This window comes from Pectinophora gossypiella, chromosome 18, assembly GCF_024362695.1.
Source record: "Pectinophora gossypiella chromosome 18, ilPecGoss1.1, whole genome shotgun sequence".
NCBI classification, from domain to species: domain Eukaryota; kingdom Metazoa; phylum Arthropoda; class Insecta; order Lepidoptera; family Gelechiidae; genus Pectinophora; species Pectinophora gossypiella.
The window spans coordinates 4138336-4157676 of NC_065421.1; the positions used below are offsets into that span (position 1 = coordinate 4138336).

The window sequence follows — 19341 nt, forward strand, 5'->3', positions numbered from 1 at the left end:
AAATATGGTTTGTTACAAACTGAGACATATCTAAAATCTACCATAGATATTTATGGTTACTCACAAATCAAGCGCGGGTAAACGAGCATCTCAAAGTCTGTATCTTGTAATTCAATCAATATAAAAGTTAATATAGTTCGTCAAAATATTTATAAAGTGCGTTTTAATTAAATAACCAGCGCTCCCTACACATACAAGTGTATTATTAGTATTGTTAAAGGCGTGGGTGCTCTAGGTTCTAAATACTTGCAAAATTTACACACTTTGGAAATCCAGAGCGCTTTCCATTTGACCGGCTTAGAAGTGTCGACCGAGGAAAATTCACAAGTCACGTCAAGTTACGCTTTTTTGGTAGTTGTCAAAAGCTTATGAAAATAAACTCTACCGCTTTACCGTGTGTGTAAGTTTCAAATGACAGCTAAGCAGAGTTCAATTGAATTATTTGATAATTGGATTCAATTTTGCTTGGCAGACAAATACTTAAAGACGTTGTTTATTTTTATTGGTAAGGCGGTAAGTTTACTTACGTACTAATCTACTCAGTAAATATTTAATTATTTTATCTTCGCATCAACCCATTTCGCTTGGCAACTTAACACAAGTGCTTTACACGGAGATAAGCAATTTATCTGAAAAACTGCGGCGGTAATTTTCAGGGAAGGTTCAGCGCGGGTCGTATTATTGTAACAAAGAAGGTGCTAAGTCAGGTTAACGAGAAATAGCAGGGCTGGCGCGTCGCCAGTCGCTGGCTAGCTGCAGCCAGAGAATGCACATTTCAAATAATTAAACTTTCCCCCTCGACCTGCCTTTTATTATTCCGCTAAATGAAGGTGGATATATAGTGTCCACTTATATTGCTGTAGATGTAGCGGGCTCGAGTGCTTTTTGTATTTACAGGGTAGATAATATTGTCAATGCTTAGATTAATACATTATGTAGTATTTTAGAGAGAAATAACACTAAATAATAATATTTTAACTTCTGCTGTTCTGGGAGCAAATAAAAAACATAGAACACGTTCAGCTGCTTGTCTTCCCGGGCATGTCGTAAAAACCGACAGAGGGATTGTGTCCTCTAACATGATGGACTAAGGTTATGGGCGATAGGCTGATCCCTTATCACCATACGGTTCATCATATCCAGCTTACGACATCGTATCAACAGTGGCTGCAAGTTGTCTTTGATTACTTGTGGCTCTGCCCACCCCATTAGGGATAACGGGCGTGAGTTTATGTATGTATGTTTAACTTATAAAAAATACTATCCGCTACTGAACGCATTGAGACGTATTGTCACTATTTAGTAATCTGTGGTATTGAGTGCGTCAATTCTGAAAGATTCCAACTAAAATTTTAAATTTATTTATTTTATTTTAAATATTATTTTGGTTGTCAATTTACTTAAATAGTAAGTTTGTGTCTACTAGAATCGGAAATCGGAATCACCAAAATCAAACTAAACTAAACTGAGGCATCGTAAATTATTTTGCTAATAAAGCTGTTGGCACGACCTCTATTTTAGATACTTACTATAATCTTCTTCACTGAATCTCCTTTGACCAAAAAAGTAAGATGATTTCGTGTTTCGGAAATCACATTAAGCCGTTGGTCCCGGGCTACTGGCCCAAACACCTCCACCAACCAGCAGTGGAGAGTGGTGGAGTATGCTCCATACCTCCCCCATTGAGGGGAAGCTGTTCTATCTACAACGACAATGGGACCCAATCTTCTTCTTCTATCGTGTGGGTTGTGAGGTGGAGTACTAACCTCATCAACCCTGGTGTCAGGGACCCAATTATAGGCTATTTATGTTATGTTATAATTCTCTTACATGTAAACTGAGCGCAGGATGCATATTGAAGTGTACGGGCGCGTTGAGCAGGCGCAGGCGGTCGGCTCGCACGCGCGTGGCGGCCAGCCGCGACAGCGCCGCGCGTAGAGCGCCCGCCTCCTTGCGCACGCCCCATATGCGCAGCGATGCTGTGCGCGCGTTGTTCGCTTCCGGGGTACTAGAGGAAAAATCGGATATTATGTGAAGAATTCGATCAAGTTTAAAGGTTAAGAAAGGATTTATTAGTTGATACGTTTAGTATAATTTGTGCTCGTACTTTTCAACGCTGACGAATTATCTTTTTACTTAAATACAATTTTAAAACTGATGAAGCAATAGCAACCAAAATGTAGCTATAAAATAATAGTTGAGCAGGTATGGTGCCCTTTTAAAATAACTATAATTTAATTACTATGTTAATATATCAGCCTTTGTGATACTTGGCGTTTCGAAACTAAGACCGTGGCCCTTAAACCTAGTTTCGGTCGGACACTAACTTGTATGTAACCTAAATTAGATAGAATTTAATTTAAGTAATTTAATTCGGAGCGGAAAAAAGGCCGTGAATTTTTTACCTTAAATTTAGCATTTCTATTTCATCTTCTAACGTAATGTTTGAGGTTTTTAAGTAGCTCGTTATCTGAAATCAATAAAAAAACATTTTAACAATATAACAATTATTAAGTAAACTTAATATTTATTAGTATTACAAGTTTTTATAGCTAATTTACACCACTATGCAAAACAGATCCAAGAGAGCGTGTTAACGCGCGTGGGCGTGTGTGTGTGGGCGTGTTAATATAAAATTTTATGTAAGTAATACGTAATTTTATCCACCTGTTTGACAATTTCTTGAGATATGTTCATATTTGGTTGGTCCACTATTTGCAGTCTTGTTTCAAAACGCGCCGATGCTGAAACATAAATAAAACTTTACGGAATATTCGAATTGAAATATGTCTTTGTCCAGTAGGAAACATAGTCACACTTTGAATCGACAATTTTTACATCCGCAATACTTATAGGCTCGCCCCCTATTGCATTGGACTAGAACATAGATGGCGAGGCGTTTGCCTACATATGCATCGTTTTCTACCCCTTTGGAGAATGAGGTACAATTCAAAGCTACGTTCCTCAAAAAATAAATAGAATGCGCTGTAAAAAAACTTCCTTCTTTAACCTTGTAATGGATAGCAGACATGCATCTTTTATCGTTGTTTTTGTACACAATAACTCTTTCACCCTTAATTATTCTGATAAAAATAAAGAGAAGTAATATAGGTAGCAACATAATATGCTAGTTTCAAACTAGTCAAATCAGTTACTTTTTAACGTCAAAACACGAAATGACTATGGAATTTGTATGAAAAAACTCGTCATAGAAAAACGTGATGAAATGTCGAAGTTATTTTTACGTTTTTCTTGACTAAAATTCATAAATAAGTTAATAGAAAGAAGAAAATGTTTTTCCTTAGTCTTAGACCTGTATTAATTAGTAATCAGAATTTTATAATCTTGAATCTAGTACACGACCCAATTCTATACACTCGGTCTCCACCTTGGAACGATTCTGATACCACCCAATTAAGAAAACCAGGTATGCTCAAAAGTGACAGCTAACATTTCAAGGTTAGCCCAGCTAACGTCATCCCAACCAGCGTTGCTATTTCGAAAAAAATAAATTACCCACGACTAATGTTTTTAATTTACTCTGGAAAGGAAATTTTGAACTTTTAGTAAAAGATTTACAGTTTTACAAATTTTCATGTATGTCACAACTTCACAAGTCGTAGTATTTAAACACATTAGTAAGTAATTCTCTTAATTTTCAATAATAAAATTTACGTTCTTGGTATGTGGGAGATATCACTTTAATGGTAACATCGACCGTCATCAAAGGGCTAGCAATGGCGGCTTGTCATAGGATTGAGCTTACCTGGTTTTATTATACCATGATATCACCTAGGTGTGTCGACAATTGTATATGTAGCTTAGCTTAATTGTTATAATACTCACAAGCGTCGCTGTCTTTCGGGTTGCATTCACAACTTCCATCTTTGCAACCTGAGCATTCTTCTATTCCACATTCTGAAAAATTTACCTTAGATTCATTATAAAACTACTTACTTATACTTATTAATTAATTAAGGATATAAACTGCCTATTACTCTCACCGGTGTCACTACTGTTGAATGTTCTTAAGTTTTGACAAGTCCCCACATTATTTGAGCAAATTGTATTTTTACACTATTTATATTTATTCCCTAAAGATCGGAAAGAAGAAAACTAAGAAAAACTTATGTTCAATCAAAACTGCCTTTTGCCAACTGGCCGCTTTTCTTTTTCGTAACTCATCCTTGAGACGGGACATCCCCCACGTTGCTCAACATTTTATAGCAATTTATCAAGAATTTTAGCTGGACAGTATGGAGAACTGTCAAGTTTTAGACACACTTAACAGTGCTACCGCTTACATTTTGAGCTTCTAGTTTTTGTCCTCGATCAAAGAAGGTTCAGTCTATGCTCTTGTCAATTGATAACTAGTGTTCGTCTAAATACACGGTGTTAGTGACACCATAACGAAAATACAATTTGAACGTGTAATTGACCGTACTATACATGACGGTACATATTTTTCTTATCGTGAGCTTTTGCTGCGCCGCAATGTAAATCGAACAACGCAAACATAGCGCACGACTTTTCGCCTAGTTCGATTTACATTGATGGTTTTTAATAATTTGTCATTGTCATATTTTTATTTTACGGTTATATGCAGCGAAGACCACAACAATATGGGAGTAAATAATTGAAAAACACAAAATTTTCATTAATTTTCCGAAAGGAAATTCCACTTTCTATCAACTCCGAATCATAGTCTGGATCATCCTCCAAACTATTCGTTTCAGTGTTACTAACACCCTGTATATCTATTCTCACTTTTCTGTTTTTTATTTCCTTTGAAACTAGTGATGTTGCTGTATGGAAAAGAATAAGATACGCGTAATAAGAATGGGAAATATATATCTATCCACCATCGTGAGCAGATCCACTCATTTTCCTGGAAATCGTGACCAAAGCGGGGCGGCTAATGAGGAAATGGCCAGGGAAATGACGGGACATTACTGCTTATTGCTCTATCTAACAGCTCCGGCTAAGTCTTCGTCCGTTTATTCGGAAAAGAAATTCCGGGGAAAATCTTGAGGCGTTACCGTATTTAGCCTAGACGCTATTTCTATTTTTACCCTGTGGGTCTAGACGGAGAGTCATGATTATATTGTGTGTTTAGATGAGTTCATTGTGTTTATATAAGTTCAATGTGTGTTTAGATGAGTTAATTGTGTGTTTAGATGAGTTAATTGTGTGTTTAGATGAGTTCATTGTGTGTATAGATGAGTTCATTGTGTGGGACGAAGGTAATGCTTAATTCTTCTCTCGTGCGGGTTGTGAGATCAATGATCGACCACATCATTCCTGGTGACAGCCGGGTTACTATTGAGCCGCTAAAGGTCCTTACGTAACGACTCATCATCATCATCTCAGGCCTTTATAAATAGTAGCCGGGTCCGACTGCTTATCGTGTTCTGCGCAGCATGGATCATCTAACTTTCGGATAATCGGTTAATCAGCCTACAATGTCTTAACTGAATTAGGGATAAAAAAGTATTTTTTGTGATATGTCCTCACCGGGATTCGAACCTGGGACCTCCGGATTGTGACTCTAACGCTCAACTACAGAATTCGTAAAATGCTTTATTACAATACTGGTTTACGGAGGTACAGTCGAGCAAGTAACAGGCTGCGGTACAGTAACTACTGGTCACTTATCTTTCATTCATAACACACACAAACGTGCGCACACACACACACACACACACACACGCGAGATTGGGAAACGGAATCTCGTTATCGTCAGAAGACGTTACGTCCTACGTCTGTTGCTCACTAAGTACTCATTTTTAGGTATCCGTACCAAAATTGTCTATTTCAAAGCCGTACTAGGACTCCTGTCCTCCGCCTCTGAATAGTATATACAGTTACTGTCAGGTTCCAGGTTACAGTCCCTATGACTTTGAGTACGACTATGAAATCTATGAAGACTCTGGGCGCCATCCCACTCAGGTCAGACAGAGTACTGCGTGACGGAAGGCAAGAGGGGAACTGCCCTATTTTTCACTAAAAAGTAGCATGAAGAATGCTACACCGACAAAAGCGTGGCTCTTTAGTGATGTGACCAAAATGGTAAAAAGGACCTTTATGGTGTAGTTGTAGGATTAAATGCGTCCGATCAAAACATCTTAATAAAACCTCCGCAAAAGTAAGTATCAAGAGGCCCAGCTCAACATCAATCATTTTCAATCAAAATAAACATAATATTGTGTAGTTTACTTAGCTACCTTTTGATGAATAAGGCTATTACTGCCAGACTAAACTAATTAAGTTTAGAGCAATTTAATTTTCCGGCAGGAAGAAGGTGAAAGGGTTGCCTGAAATAACCTACGCTCAGTTATGGCTATCACTAGCCTATACTAGACTAGTATGTTAAAGGTGAAGTGATTTTTTTTATTGTATTTGTTAATCCTTTACAAAGTTCTTATTTGACTATTTATTTCACAGATCTCGCTCTTCCGTATTCTATATGTTCGAGGATGGTTATTTGATTGAAACTGAAATTCAATACTTTGTTGCTTCATATGACCATAACGTATGGGTTAACACACATAACCCTCATTAATAAAGAATTATTAATTATTTTTGGGACAATATTTTCATTAATTTAAAAATAAACATGACACAAATATAAAACTAAACCCAAAGTCACCATCTCCCTAGCCTTATCTTGTTTTTCACTTACCTAACCTGAAGATTTGACAGATCCGATTTGTTATAGAAGCGACTATCTCTCTGACCTTCCAACTTTGGAAGGAAATATCCCAGTCATAGGTTAGGTCATATACGTATGAAAACATTTCGCGGGCTTCCTCACGATATTATGCAAACATCAATTCGAAAATAATTTTAAATTTAAACCTGCGACCTCACCACGACAGGCAAGCTTTCTTCCAACTATGCTACCACAGCTTCTTAAACAAAATCCAAACTATAAATACTAAACACCTCGTTTAATCCCGTGACAGAACTCAGTAGTGTTCAACATTTAAAATTAACTCACATTTACGAGGAAACCCAGACAGGGACAACTTAAGGTGCCCTCCGAAATACGTGGAACAATCCTGGAATACCTAGAACAACTCTGGGGTACCTACAAGTTCTCCTCCGGCTCAATTTGCTAGAAATTCGAGACAATTAGGAGCGCAATTAGCGCAGGAGAGTTCCGCTAAAACAATGTTTCTCCGTACACCTAAATGCTATTGTTGTTTCCGCGGTAACGTCACTTTTCTTGTCGCTTTGGGGTGGACAGGTGTTATCTTGGTATTTCTAAATAGACTTTATTTATAAATTAAGTTTGTTAGATTGTTTTTGTAGAATCTGTGACAGGCGCAGAATGCATCCCGGGCCGGGTTCTAAGCCACTGAATTCGACTTTATGAGTTTGAAACATGTGTTGATTGATCATAGGTAATTCATATCCAGTGGTTTACAGGTTTTGTGCCCGGCTAATGGGAAGAGGCTCTCCCTTATTACATTGGACATAAACATAGCTGGTGAGGTGTCAGTGTATATACTATACGCCTCTGCCTATCCATTTGGGGATACAGGCGTAATACTATATCATACCAGCTATTGCTCGCGGGTTCGTTCGCGTTAAATTCGGGGTAACACGGTTCCCCTTTCCTAATTTATCAATTTTTAGCTTTCTACCTAGAAAAATGCGACAAGTCCTATATAAAATTTCAGCCCCTCTTTAGAGGGGTTGCGGGCAGATTTAAAAAATAATGATGCACTATTTTTTTGTTCGTCACAAATAGTCTGCATACCAATTTTTAGCTCTATACCTACCTACAAACTTCCACCCCCATTTTAGGGAAGCATGGGTGTTAGAAAGAGACTAAAAGTAGCCTATGTCACTTTCCATCCCTTATACTATCTCCATTTAAAAAAAAAACACGTATTTTCGTCGCTCTGTTTTGCTGTGAAAGACGGACAAACAAACAGACACGGACACACTTTCCCATTTATAATAATAGCATGGATTTAATTCGGTACGGTATGGTAAGGTTGGTTACCCTAAAACGACTAAGAGTGTATTTTGAGACATTATAACAGGAAGGTAGGAGTAACGTAAATTAGTAGTAGGTAATTTGAATAACTTATCATTCTCAATTATATTTTAGTGACTTAGTACTTGGTGTGGAGTATAGTGCTGAGTTAAATATGCCTCAACTACAAACCAAACAACCCATATCTCCGGCACACGAACCAGAAATTAGAACAAGAGCTTAATTTGATAATGACTATGTTTGGAAACTAGGTAACCAACTTGCAAGACTTACGATCAAGTAAGTCGCACTAATGTTGCAAGTTGCCGGGCGAGTTACGGAAGTGTTCCGAGATCCAACTACCGTTATTGTGAACAACAGGTGTTCCCACCTTGGTTAACGTCTCGTAACTAAACTGTACACTTCAAAGATATAATTTGCTCGCTTTCGTTTTGGTTTGGACGTTTAATACTGCTGTGTCTTGTTTTCTTTTTAGTATTTTTATTTGTAAAGCTGAGGTTAGATCAACTACCGTCCAATTCTGTTACATGCTTGCATAAGTGTAGTGTGAGTGGAATAATCAATTAATTCATCAATTCTATTTTCGCGTATAAAATGTATCTATTAATTATATTAGGCAGATATTGGTTTTATTTTTCTGGTGTTGTATTATTCTTTGCTTAAGTTTAACCATAGAGCCACGTACCGCAGTTCAACACATTTTTTTTTTAAATGTATTCTTTATTGCAATACACTTTGCTACGGGTCGTTACGTTATCCGTAGCAGTACTACGATCTTGCGCTACAACCTAGCGTTAAAACTCTGCATGTATTGTATTATAAGATTTCATTACCCATTTTTTATACCAACCAAAAACCCAAATAAAGATTAGCAGGGTATTAATATTAATGAGGACATTATTAAATACATGACAAATAGAAAGATTATGATTATTAGATATAATAGAAAATGATTACATTTTCCCGTCCACTTACCGAAAAGCAGTATTTTTCTTTTCTATCTTTATGTATAACATAATAATATAGATAATGACTTACCAGGAGCAGCTACTTGCGCCTCGCAGAGATCTCCCGTGTACCCGGGAGCACAGATACAGCTTACTGCCGCCGGGCCCATCTGTCTGTCATACACAGAATAATTATTTTAATCATGTAAATATATTTTATTACTAATGGCGTTAGTAATAGGAGTGTTTTAGTCATAATTGTTGTGTAATTATCATCAATATAAGATCTTGTTTAGCCTAGGATATAATAGTCATTATACGAATCCTAGGTATAGGATTCCAAAAGTAGAATCTGTCAAAAGCAATATCTGTCAAGTGTAGAATCTGTCAAATGTAGACTATGATGTAAAATGTAGAATCTGTCAAATGTCGACTCAACGTTGGATTAGGATTCGTATGACTACAATAAGTTGTTGTGTAGTGTATCAAAGCAGTGTGATCAATTAGTAAAACAAAATATTTTAAACATTCTTCTAAGGTATTTTTAACATGTTTTTTTACTTATACAAAAAATAGGATGATAATAAAATGGAAGTAACACACGAAATCTCAATTTCATCTTCATATGAAAGGATCAACTTTGTTGGATTTTCTTAAACGTTGATACTTCGAGCACGTATCAAGTATTATGCTAAGCGGATTGTTGCTTACGGAAAATCTATTTTCACATTTGTTCGTACAAAAATCTAAGGAAAGCTTTTGACGCGGCAAAATGCATTACGCAAGACAAACATTCGACAAGCGATCCTATTCACTGGAATCCGCGCAGAGGTTTATCCACTTATCACTTCCTAAAACCTCTCAGCTCCACCGACAACTTCCACGCGAAAGGAAACTTTGTAAGAGTTTAAGAATTGCACACATGCAACATACCCAGGTTCCCACATCCAAGTCAAACATTAACATCCAAGTTTTACAACTACCGAAAACGCAAATGAGTAACTACTGCGCGCTGAGAAATGCAGCCATACTTATTTACAAAGACAGTTTCGAGGTTCTACACAAAATTTAAGTTAAATACGCCGGAACCGCTTCAGAATAATGTGCATTTAAGTTGTAACGAGCGAAAGTTTCTCTCAACAAATATCGAGGGGAGATGCGGCGTGGCCACGCGAAATTCGTTATTTCGAGGAAATTGCGCGACATTAAAGGAAACGGAGCGACCGCTCTCGCGTAAATAAATGCAGCGCGGAAATGGTAATGTATGGATTTAACACGTACTTGGCGGCGTCGGGTTACGGGCAGAGATGGGCTAGTACCCGGTAAAAAAGTAACTTTACCGTAATCAATAGGGCATTTATACTAGAAAGAATCTCTACAGGGTGTCTATATTTTTACTTGGCCATCTCTAGTGTAGTGAATACGCTTACCTGCAGGTGCCGCCGTTCTTGCACATGTTGGAGGTTCGCGGGCAGAGGGGGCCCACGCCGCAATCGCTGCCCGAGTAGCCCTCGAAACACGAGCAGAAAAACTCCCTGCGATGCGGAAAATATTGCGGACTCAGCGATAAATTTTACAAAATACTGACCGAATGCCGCAACACAATATGAGGGGCGTGTTTTTGCCGTGCACCGTCCAATTTGTATATGGTGAGGGATGGCGCTATTTTTTGCCAGCGACTGGATCACGCTTGTCATCGAGTCCATCGCCATTTTGTACTTTGCACTAAATTTTCGCGGTCTATTGACTTCGTTAATGGGATTTCAAGGGAGAATTTCGTTGGGAAAGCTCCATAAATACGTTTAATTCTGAAATATTTGGTGGATTTTAACAAAGTGATTTGGCAAATAGTAAAATGTGGCATTTATTCTTGCAATTTACAATGGAATGGAGAGACGAGTTTTGGTTTCCGTGCGGCTAAATTGCGACGTTGCCAGAGTCTGATTCAATTATTTAAATGTTCTAATTACAGCTCTAATTTCAAGTTGTATTAAGATATATCCTGATCCTTTAGGAATACTGGTATTTTTGTCGAGTGGATTATTGTTCTTAAATTTCGTCACTCTTCGACATTACATCTACATACATAAATAAACTACAAAGGTCAACAGAACCTCGATAATAACTATCAGCCACGCTTTTATGAAAGTTATATAATGTATTAGAGAATACTCGCTCATGACATGAGCCAACCCATTGTTATAACATAATTGACTACTTGACAGTTGTAAGAATAAATATGAAATATGTCGGATATGGTAGTTTATCACTTAACGATAATTATCCAATAGCTTTTTTTATTAAGACCGTTTTTAAATATTTTTGTTTTACAAAATAAGAATGTGTTTTTTATCTGTGTATTACAAGACTCAAAACACGGGCGGCCATGATTGAGCTTCGTGTGACGTCACATTTCACAAAATAAACAAAATCTATCCATCAGGTTTGAAGTTATACTGTTTGACAGTTTCTTTGCTTCTTGAAATGTCACGTCACTGGGCAAAATGTCACGTGACCAACCGTTTTGGCGCGAAATTTGAAATTAATGATGAAAAATATGTTTTTTTTCTATTATATATAGCTTTTTCGAGAAAATAAATTATTTTAAGAGATAAAAAATAAGCGGCTGTATTTTTAAAAACTTATTTTTTTATCCGAAATCTGTCAAGTAGCCAATTATAAGTAAAAATCCTTACTGATAATCCTGACGAGCGTAGCAGTGTCCCAGCAGCCGACACTCTATAGCGCTGCAGGAAGGGGGCCCCGGGGCCTCGTTGGGCCCCCGCACGGCGTACGTCACGTTGAAGCCAAACACTGACAGGAGCCCTAGAGCCCTGAGTTGTGTCCCCTCCAGTCTGTTTAGAGACAGCTCCACGACTAGGACTGGACTTTGGACCTGTACAGAAGAAATACATTTTGATTACGTTCCTATCTTATAACAGTTCGTAAGTAGCACACTTTTCGTTATGGACGCAGTGGCAGCCCTAGCAAAATATTTAGGTGGTGCGAGACCTCAAAGTGGCACCCCTCAGCCCCTTAAAATAAAAAATGTTGTTTACGGCTGTAGAGTACACCTTTTGTATACTGCCATGATTTGGCTCGCCAACACACCATGACTCTGTACAGGCAGACCGTCCTGAATTGACTGACTGTTTGTCTTGCTCTGTATTCAGATGACGTATACGCCCGAGACAAGGATAGCAATATCAATACACTACATCGGCCACCCGGTATGAGCAATCTAACCCGATGAAGCTAGCTTGCGGCCAGGGTGAACCAGTCTTGGTTGACATTTTCGCCCCCCCCCCCATTTCGGCGCCCGGTGCGGTGGCACATCTCGCACCGCCCTAGGGCCGCCACTGCATTGACGGGACACTGAAGAGCGTACTCGACGCTTCTAATGATTGATAGAGAGTAGAAAAGGAAATTGATAGACACTGTACAATATGGAATTTATAATAATAATTTCTGTGCAAGGGGATAATGTAATGTTGTAAATGTATATGTGTGTCGTAGATTTTACCTAAATAAACTTTATTAATATTATTATTAATAAAAATACACTGCGAATAAAATGACAATAAAATATAAATTGAGAATAAAATATACTTCTGCACACTTATTATAATTAGCTATAACATAAGTACAGCGAGTAAAGTTTCGCCATCTCGGTACGAAATGTACTTCTAAACAAGCCACATTGAGCATTTCATCTAAAAAGCGATATTACAATTTGTACATTTTTTGTATATTTAATTGGAATGTCAAATAGCAATATTTCTTTATTAGACAAAATGCTCATTGTGACCTTTTGAAATCCCGGACTCTTGTAGCGTTATATTTTTTTTCCAAACGCAGTCAGATAGCACCTGTGTAGGTAAACATTTTCATTTAATCTGCGCTAAGTCGCTTAAATCTTCTTTGTTATAGCGCTGAGCTGCGCTGAACTGCGCTGAGCTAGAGTTCTTCATTACGAGTGTGTTGTTAGCAACGTACCACACTCATTGTTGGTTTCATTTTTATCATGGAGTGAGAGAGTATCTACGTGTTAAATGTTTTCTTGTACATACATTCTATGTATATCTCAGACTATGGAATTCCATTTACTTCGATTCTGACACACTTCTCTTGCTTCCTCCATATTCGTCAATCGTTTCATACACGCACGCCGGTTCAGAGTAAAACGTACTGAAACTTTTCTGAGGACATCTCCAATTTGGTCGATGTTGGGTTTATTTTTATTTTCTTGGAAATAATCATTTATGTTGGTGTAGAAGCTTTACATCATAAAAAGCATCAAGAATGAGATTTATAGTGCTTTATGGAGTACTCACATACTTTTTGTTCTTTATCTTCATATAACCCATTGCAAAGTACCGTAAGTCACACAGTCACACGGCGACGGAATAAAACTGTCGAATTATTTATGAAGTAGCCGAAACAGTGTCTTGCGACGACTCTTCCAGGATTACCGACTAACAGGAAATGTGGACTGGCATTCATCCAAACTGAGGAATTATTGTTTTCCCCACAGAGTACTAAAGTAAATTTCGTTCGGGCGTTAGTAGCCGCTTTATGAGAATGTATCTTTAGATGCGGCGGGTGTAGGCTATTTTATGACGCGTCAAATAGGGAATTTTCATAATTAAGTACTCTATGCAGCATGGTCTTTTTTAAGGGTTTTTGATTTTTTTAGCATTCAACTGTGTTTGGACCCGGTGGTGTAATGATTAACACGCTCGTCCCGGCTTGACAAGAACCGCGGGCGTAAGTTCTGACTGAGTTAGATTTTTTCGATTTAATATTCTCTTTATGGATTTTCCTGTCCTGACTTATTGAGTCGGATGGCATTGGCACCTATTTGGCTGGAGTAAAGACGGAGCACTGACGGATCTCACAAAGTATCATCGTCATTCGCTTGTATCCCCGAACGATTAGGCAGAGGTGTATAGTATATACACCCACTCCATGTAATACCTATATATATACCTATAATAGGGCCTATTAAGCGAGTACAAATTGTGGGAACTAAATGATATCAATTATCTATGGTCCGTTTGCACATGCTCTCACCTGTTAAAACAATAAACACAACAAGGCATGTTTAAAGAGCCACTGTGCCGATGACGAAGTTGATCGGAGCGGCAATTATTACGATTTTCCTATCTAGTAGCAGTCGAGGGCCAGGTTCCGTGCTCTGTTGTTTTCTCTTGGCCGTACGGTCAGCCGCAGAAATATGCGGAACATTTTTCAACGTCTACTTAAAGATTTATAATTCTGCCTGCGGCTACTACGCTGAACAAAGTTGCGAACTACGCAAACGATGCTATGCAATACGGAATCAAAATAATTATTTTTTGAAAAATGAGATGTTTCTCTGATAAAAATCTGTTAGTGGACTTAAAAGTTTGTTCAATACCAGGGTGTATTAGAAGCCTATGATTAAATTTGGAGTGTAATGGGGTATTTATTTAGTGGTAGTTTCTGGAATTTCACCAGCCAGTTTACTGAGGGCAGAAATAAATGGCAGTCTACTCTGTGCCTATGCCTTGTATAAAAGCTGTCTTCTGTACTTTAGGGCTAATATTGAGAACCACTTAATGAATTTGGATGCATTTTTACTGTTTAACGAAGGAGACTACAGAGTAACTAAAATTGTGTCCAGTCGAAGAAGACTTCATTATAAGAATCGTTGTAATTTATTTATGTAAGTATTGATTTAATGGATCACTGACAGCTATGCACATTAAAACATTTATTTAAGACATAATTAAACTAAGTAAAACAGTACTAATCTGTAAGCCAACAAAAACAATATTTAGTCTGCTGATTTTAACTTCTCAGCAGCTAAAAGCATAATAATGCATGTCCTTGATGTGTACCTAATGCTTTTGAATATTGTATAATTTGACACATGGCAGGAAACCAGTCTTGTTTGGCGATGCTATGCGTCAAAACTGTATTCTCAAACTAGCATTAGGTAAATAAATTAAAAAAATACTAACGAAAGATGCTTGTACAAAATTAATTCGACGTACCTCGCTTGTCATTATACCTTTAAAATGCTTATAATCCATAACTCTATAAAGCGATACTATGCGTCAAAACTGTATTCTCAAACTTGCATTAGGTAAATAAAAAAAAAATACTAACGAAAGATGCTCCTATAAAATTAATTCGACGTACCTCACTTGTCATTATACCTTTAAAATGCTTAAAATTCATAACTCTATAAAGCATAGAGTTTCCATTCGGGAACCGTTCCGTTCTTTACATGTTTTGTGCTAACCATACACCAAGCCGTCTCGTTAGTCAAATTATACGCAGCGGTGTGTTCGCTATAATGGGACGTATTTCATCAGTCGCCGTTTTATTAACAACTTCTGGCTCATTAATTTCTACCATCACATCACATATTTTGACATTGTATTGAAACCGTGTTTCACGAACACGAACTATACACCGTGTTTCACGAACACGAACTGCACGAACTATATCGAGAGCTTCGACCAATAAACGCAGCGAATTCCATCTACGTACATAGACGTCCTACGGCTATCAGCCGAAATCCTCGATATAATTTGTGTCGCCTTCTACGCGGTTTCTGTGCTACGAGGCCTGGTGATTAATAGAAAACAGAACACGATCAGCTGGTTGTCTACCCGGGCATGTTGTATATGCGAATTATATCGAGAGTTTCGACCAATAAATGTAGCGCATTCTATCTACGACGTCCTACGGCTATGGGCCGAATCCTCGATATAATTCGTGCCGCCCGCGACGCGGTTTCCGTGCCGCGAGGGCTGGAAGCGAATAAAAAACAGAACAGGATCAGCTGCTTGTCTCCGCGGGCATGTTGTAAAATCATATTATGATGGATAATTGTTATCGACAAAATTCATGATTTTTTAATTTTTTAAATTATTTTCAATTCTATACTTTTGCGATGGAAAATTCCACTTGATATTAACCCAGAATAATAAACTGAATCAACCCTCTCAGTATTCGTTACGATGTCAGTTAGACCCCGTATAATTATGTGACGACACCGTTCCTGCTGCCATTTCTTCCTTTTTTTTCATTTTGTTTGAACGGATTTAGACTCTGTTTTCACATTTAGCTGTAAAATTTATGAACAACAAAATATTTTTAACTAGCTTTTGCCCGCGACTCCGTCCGCGTGGCGTGTTATAAAAGGAGAAAGGTTAAAAAATGCTTAATTTTATTATTTTTAAATGAGGTTACAGTATAAGTAGCTCAGTTAAATAATGAATTGTTATTAATTTCTAGATTATTAGTTTATGATTTGGTTTGATATTTTAGGAAAATACGATCAGTTTCGAAAATTTAAACAAAATTTAAAAATTACAACAGAAATACGCCGTGAAACGTCCGCCTGGAAAATTCAACAGAAAACTACCTACGAAAGATTTGAACCATCCAAGAATAGTGAAAAGTTCGCCCGCAAAATTCAATATTTGACACGACAATCAACGACGTCTGCCCTCACGCGTCTGCCGCGTTCCGGTTGCTCACTCGGGTATCTGCCCCCCCTCCGCGCCTCGCCACCGCTGTCGCCGCCCCACAAACGCCGCCGCGGCCGCGACGTTTCTTGGTTGCCACTACCGCGAGCTATAAATTTCAAGCCTCTAACTCGCTTCCCGTTCCCAGGGAAATTTTTAACTTTGCATTCACTAAGGTATATAATATATGCATGTCAAATTTCAAGCATCTAACTTATGCAGTTTAGATTTTTTCATACAATTTTTTTTACCCGCCAATTCCCATTTTTCAAAATACAGCCATAACTAAAATTTATATTTACTAAGGTATGCATGCATGCTTTTATTCGTAGCATGCATGCTAGATTGAAAACATCTATCTTACGCTGTTTAGATTTTATCATACAAATGTTTTTTCCCGCTAACTCCCGTTCCCGTGGGAATTTTGCAATATCCAGTTGCAACTAAGCTTTAAGTTAACTATGTAACACCCCATTGTACTACATGGAATGCAATAAATAATTTAATTGAATAGAATTGAAAACATCTATCTTACGCAGTTTCGATTTTTTCATACAAATGTATTTTTCCCACTAACTCCCGTTTCCGTGGGAATTTTGCAATATCCTGTTGCAACTAAGCTTTAAGTTAACTAAGGTACCTGCATGCCAAATTTCAAGCGTCTTACTTAAGCGGTTTAGATTTTTCATACAAAAGGATTTTCCCGCTAATTCCCGTTCCCGTGGGAATTTCGGGAATTCCTTTCTTAGTGCACCTCTACGGTATCTAAGGTACCTGCGAGCCAAATTTCAAACATCTAACTTGAATGGTTCAGATTTTTCATACAAAAGGATTTTCCCGTTAATTCCCGTTCCCGTGGGAATTTCGGGAATTCCTTTCTTAGTACACGTCTACGGTATCTAAGGTATCTGCATGCCAAATTTCAAACGTCTAACTTGAGTGGTTTAGATTTTTCATACAAAAGGATTTTCCCGCTAATTCCCGTTCCCGTAGGAATTTCGGGAATTCCTTTCTTAGTGCACCTCTACGGTATCTAAGGTACCTGCATGCCAAATTTCAAACGTCTAACTTGAGTGGTTTAGATTTTTCATACAAAAGAATTTCCCTTCACTACTCTGCTCCTTTTGATTGTAGCGTGATGAAAAGTATACTATAACCTGTCCAGGAGTGTGAAGAATAATTGTACCAAGTTTCATTAAAATCCGTCCAGTAGTTTTTGTTTCTATAAGGAACATACAGACAGACAGACAGACAGACAGACAGACAGAAAGACAGACAGACAGACAGACAGACAAAAATTTTACTGATTGCATTTTTGGCATCAGTATCGACCACTTATCACCCCCTGATAGTTATTTTGAAAAAATATTTAATGTACAGAATTGACCTCTCTACAGATTTATCTATACTTATAATAAATCTGTAGAGAGGTCAATTCTGTACATTAAATATTTTTTCAAAATAACTATCAGGGGGTGATAAGTGGTCGATACTGATGCCAAAAATGCAATCAGTAAAATTTTTGTCTGTCTGTCTGTCTGTCTGTCTGTCTGTCTGTCTGTCTGTCTGTCTGTCTGTCTGTCTGTATGTTCCTTATAGAAACAAAAACTACTGGACGGATTTTAATGAAACTTGGTACAATTATTCTTCACACTCCTGGACAGGTTATAGTATACTTTTCATCACGCTACAATCAATAGGAGCAGAGTAGTGAAGGGAAATCCTTTTGTATGAAAAATCTAAACCGCTCAAGTTAGACGTTTGAAATTTGGCATGCAGGTACCTTAGATACCGTAGAGGTGCACTAAGAAAGGAATTCCCGAAATTCCTACGGGAACGGGAATTAGCGGGAAAATCCTTTTGTATGAAAAATCTAAACCACTCAAGTTAGACGTTTGAAATTTGGCATGCAGGTACCTTAGATACCGTAGAGGTACACTAAGAAAGGAATTCCCGAAATTCCCACGGGAACGGGAATTAGCGGGAAAATCCTTTTGTATGAAAAATCTAAACCATTCAAGTTAGACGTTTGAAATTTGGCATGCAGATACCTTAGATACCGTAGAGGTGCACTAAGAAAGGAATTCCCGAAATTCCCACGAGAACGGGAATTAGCGGGAAAATCCTTTTGTATGAAAAATCTAAACCGCTTAAGTTAGACGCTTGAAATTTGGCATGCAGGTACCTTAGTTAACTTAAAGCTTAGTTGCAACAGGATATTGCAAAATTCCCACGGAAACGGGAGTAAGCGGGAAAAAAACATTTGTATGAAAAAATCGAAACCGCGTAAGATAGATGTTTTCAATTCAATTCAATTAAATTATTTATTGCATTCCATGTAGTACAATGGGGTGTTACATAGGCATAGGAACTAAAACATGGACCCTGTAGGGCACAGCAACGTTGAAGGGAAGAGAGGAAGTGTGTATTAAAATTAAAACTCAATGAACAATCAATTAAAAAAAAAATCAATTCAATCAATTGATTCAATCTAGCATGCATGCATACCTTAGTAAATATAAAGTTTATTTTTGGCTGTATTTTGAAAAATGGGAGTTATTGGGAAAAAAAAATGTACTTATGAAAAAATCTAAACTGCATAAGTATGCACTCCCACACACACAAAGATCTCTCTCTTATATAACACGCCACGCGGACGAAGTCGCGGGCAAAAGCTATTATAAGTATAGATGAAAAGCATTTTGTTTTGGAACCTTTTTAACTACTCTATTCCCGTGTATTGCGATAAATGAAAAATGTCGCTTAAAATGGTTTCTTTACAATCATCCTCGTTTACCAAATTTGAAGATTTGTCAGGTCCGGTATTTTACACAACGACTGCCGGGTCTGACCGTTGGAAGAG

At 37.7% G+C, this 19341-nt stretch overlaps 1 protein-coding gene across 4 annotated transcripts in view; it reads right to left on the minus strand.

Annotated features, from left to right (window-relative positions):
- The window catches only part of LOC126375149 (uncharacterized), a 557945-nt gene that overhangs the window by 18914 nt on the left and 519690 nt on the right, over positions 1-19341 (minus strand). For all 4 annotated transcript variants that reach the window (XM_050022003.1, XM_050022000.1, XM_050022001.1 and 1 more), the window contains exons 3-9: positions 11652-11851; positions 10386-10490; positions 9047-9129; positions 3847-3918; positions 2668-2744; positions 2406-2470; positions 1831-2008 (exon numbers count right to left, since the gene is read on the minus strand). In XM_050022003.1, coding sequence (XP_049877960.1) covers positions 1831-2008; positions 2406-2470; positions 2668-2744; positions 3847-3918; positions 9047-9129; positions 10386-10490; positions 11652-11851 — 780 coding nt within the window. The remainder of the gene's footprint in view (positions 1-1830; positions 2009-2405; positions 2471-2667; positions 2745-3846; positions 3919-9046; positions 9130-10385; positions 10491-11651; positions 11852-19341) is intronic.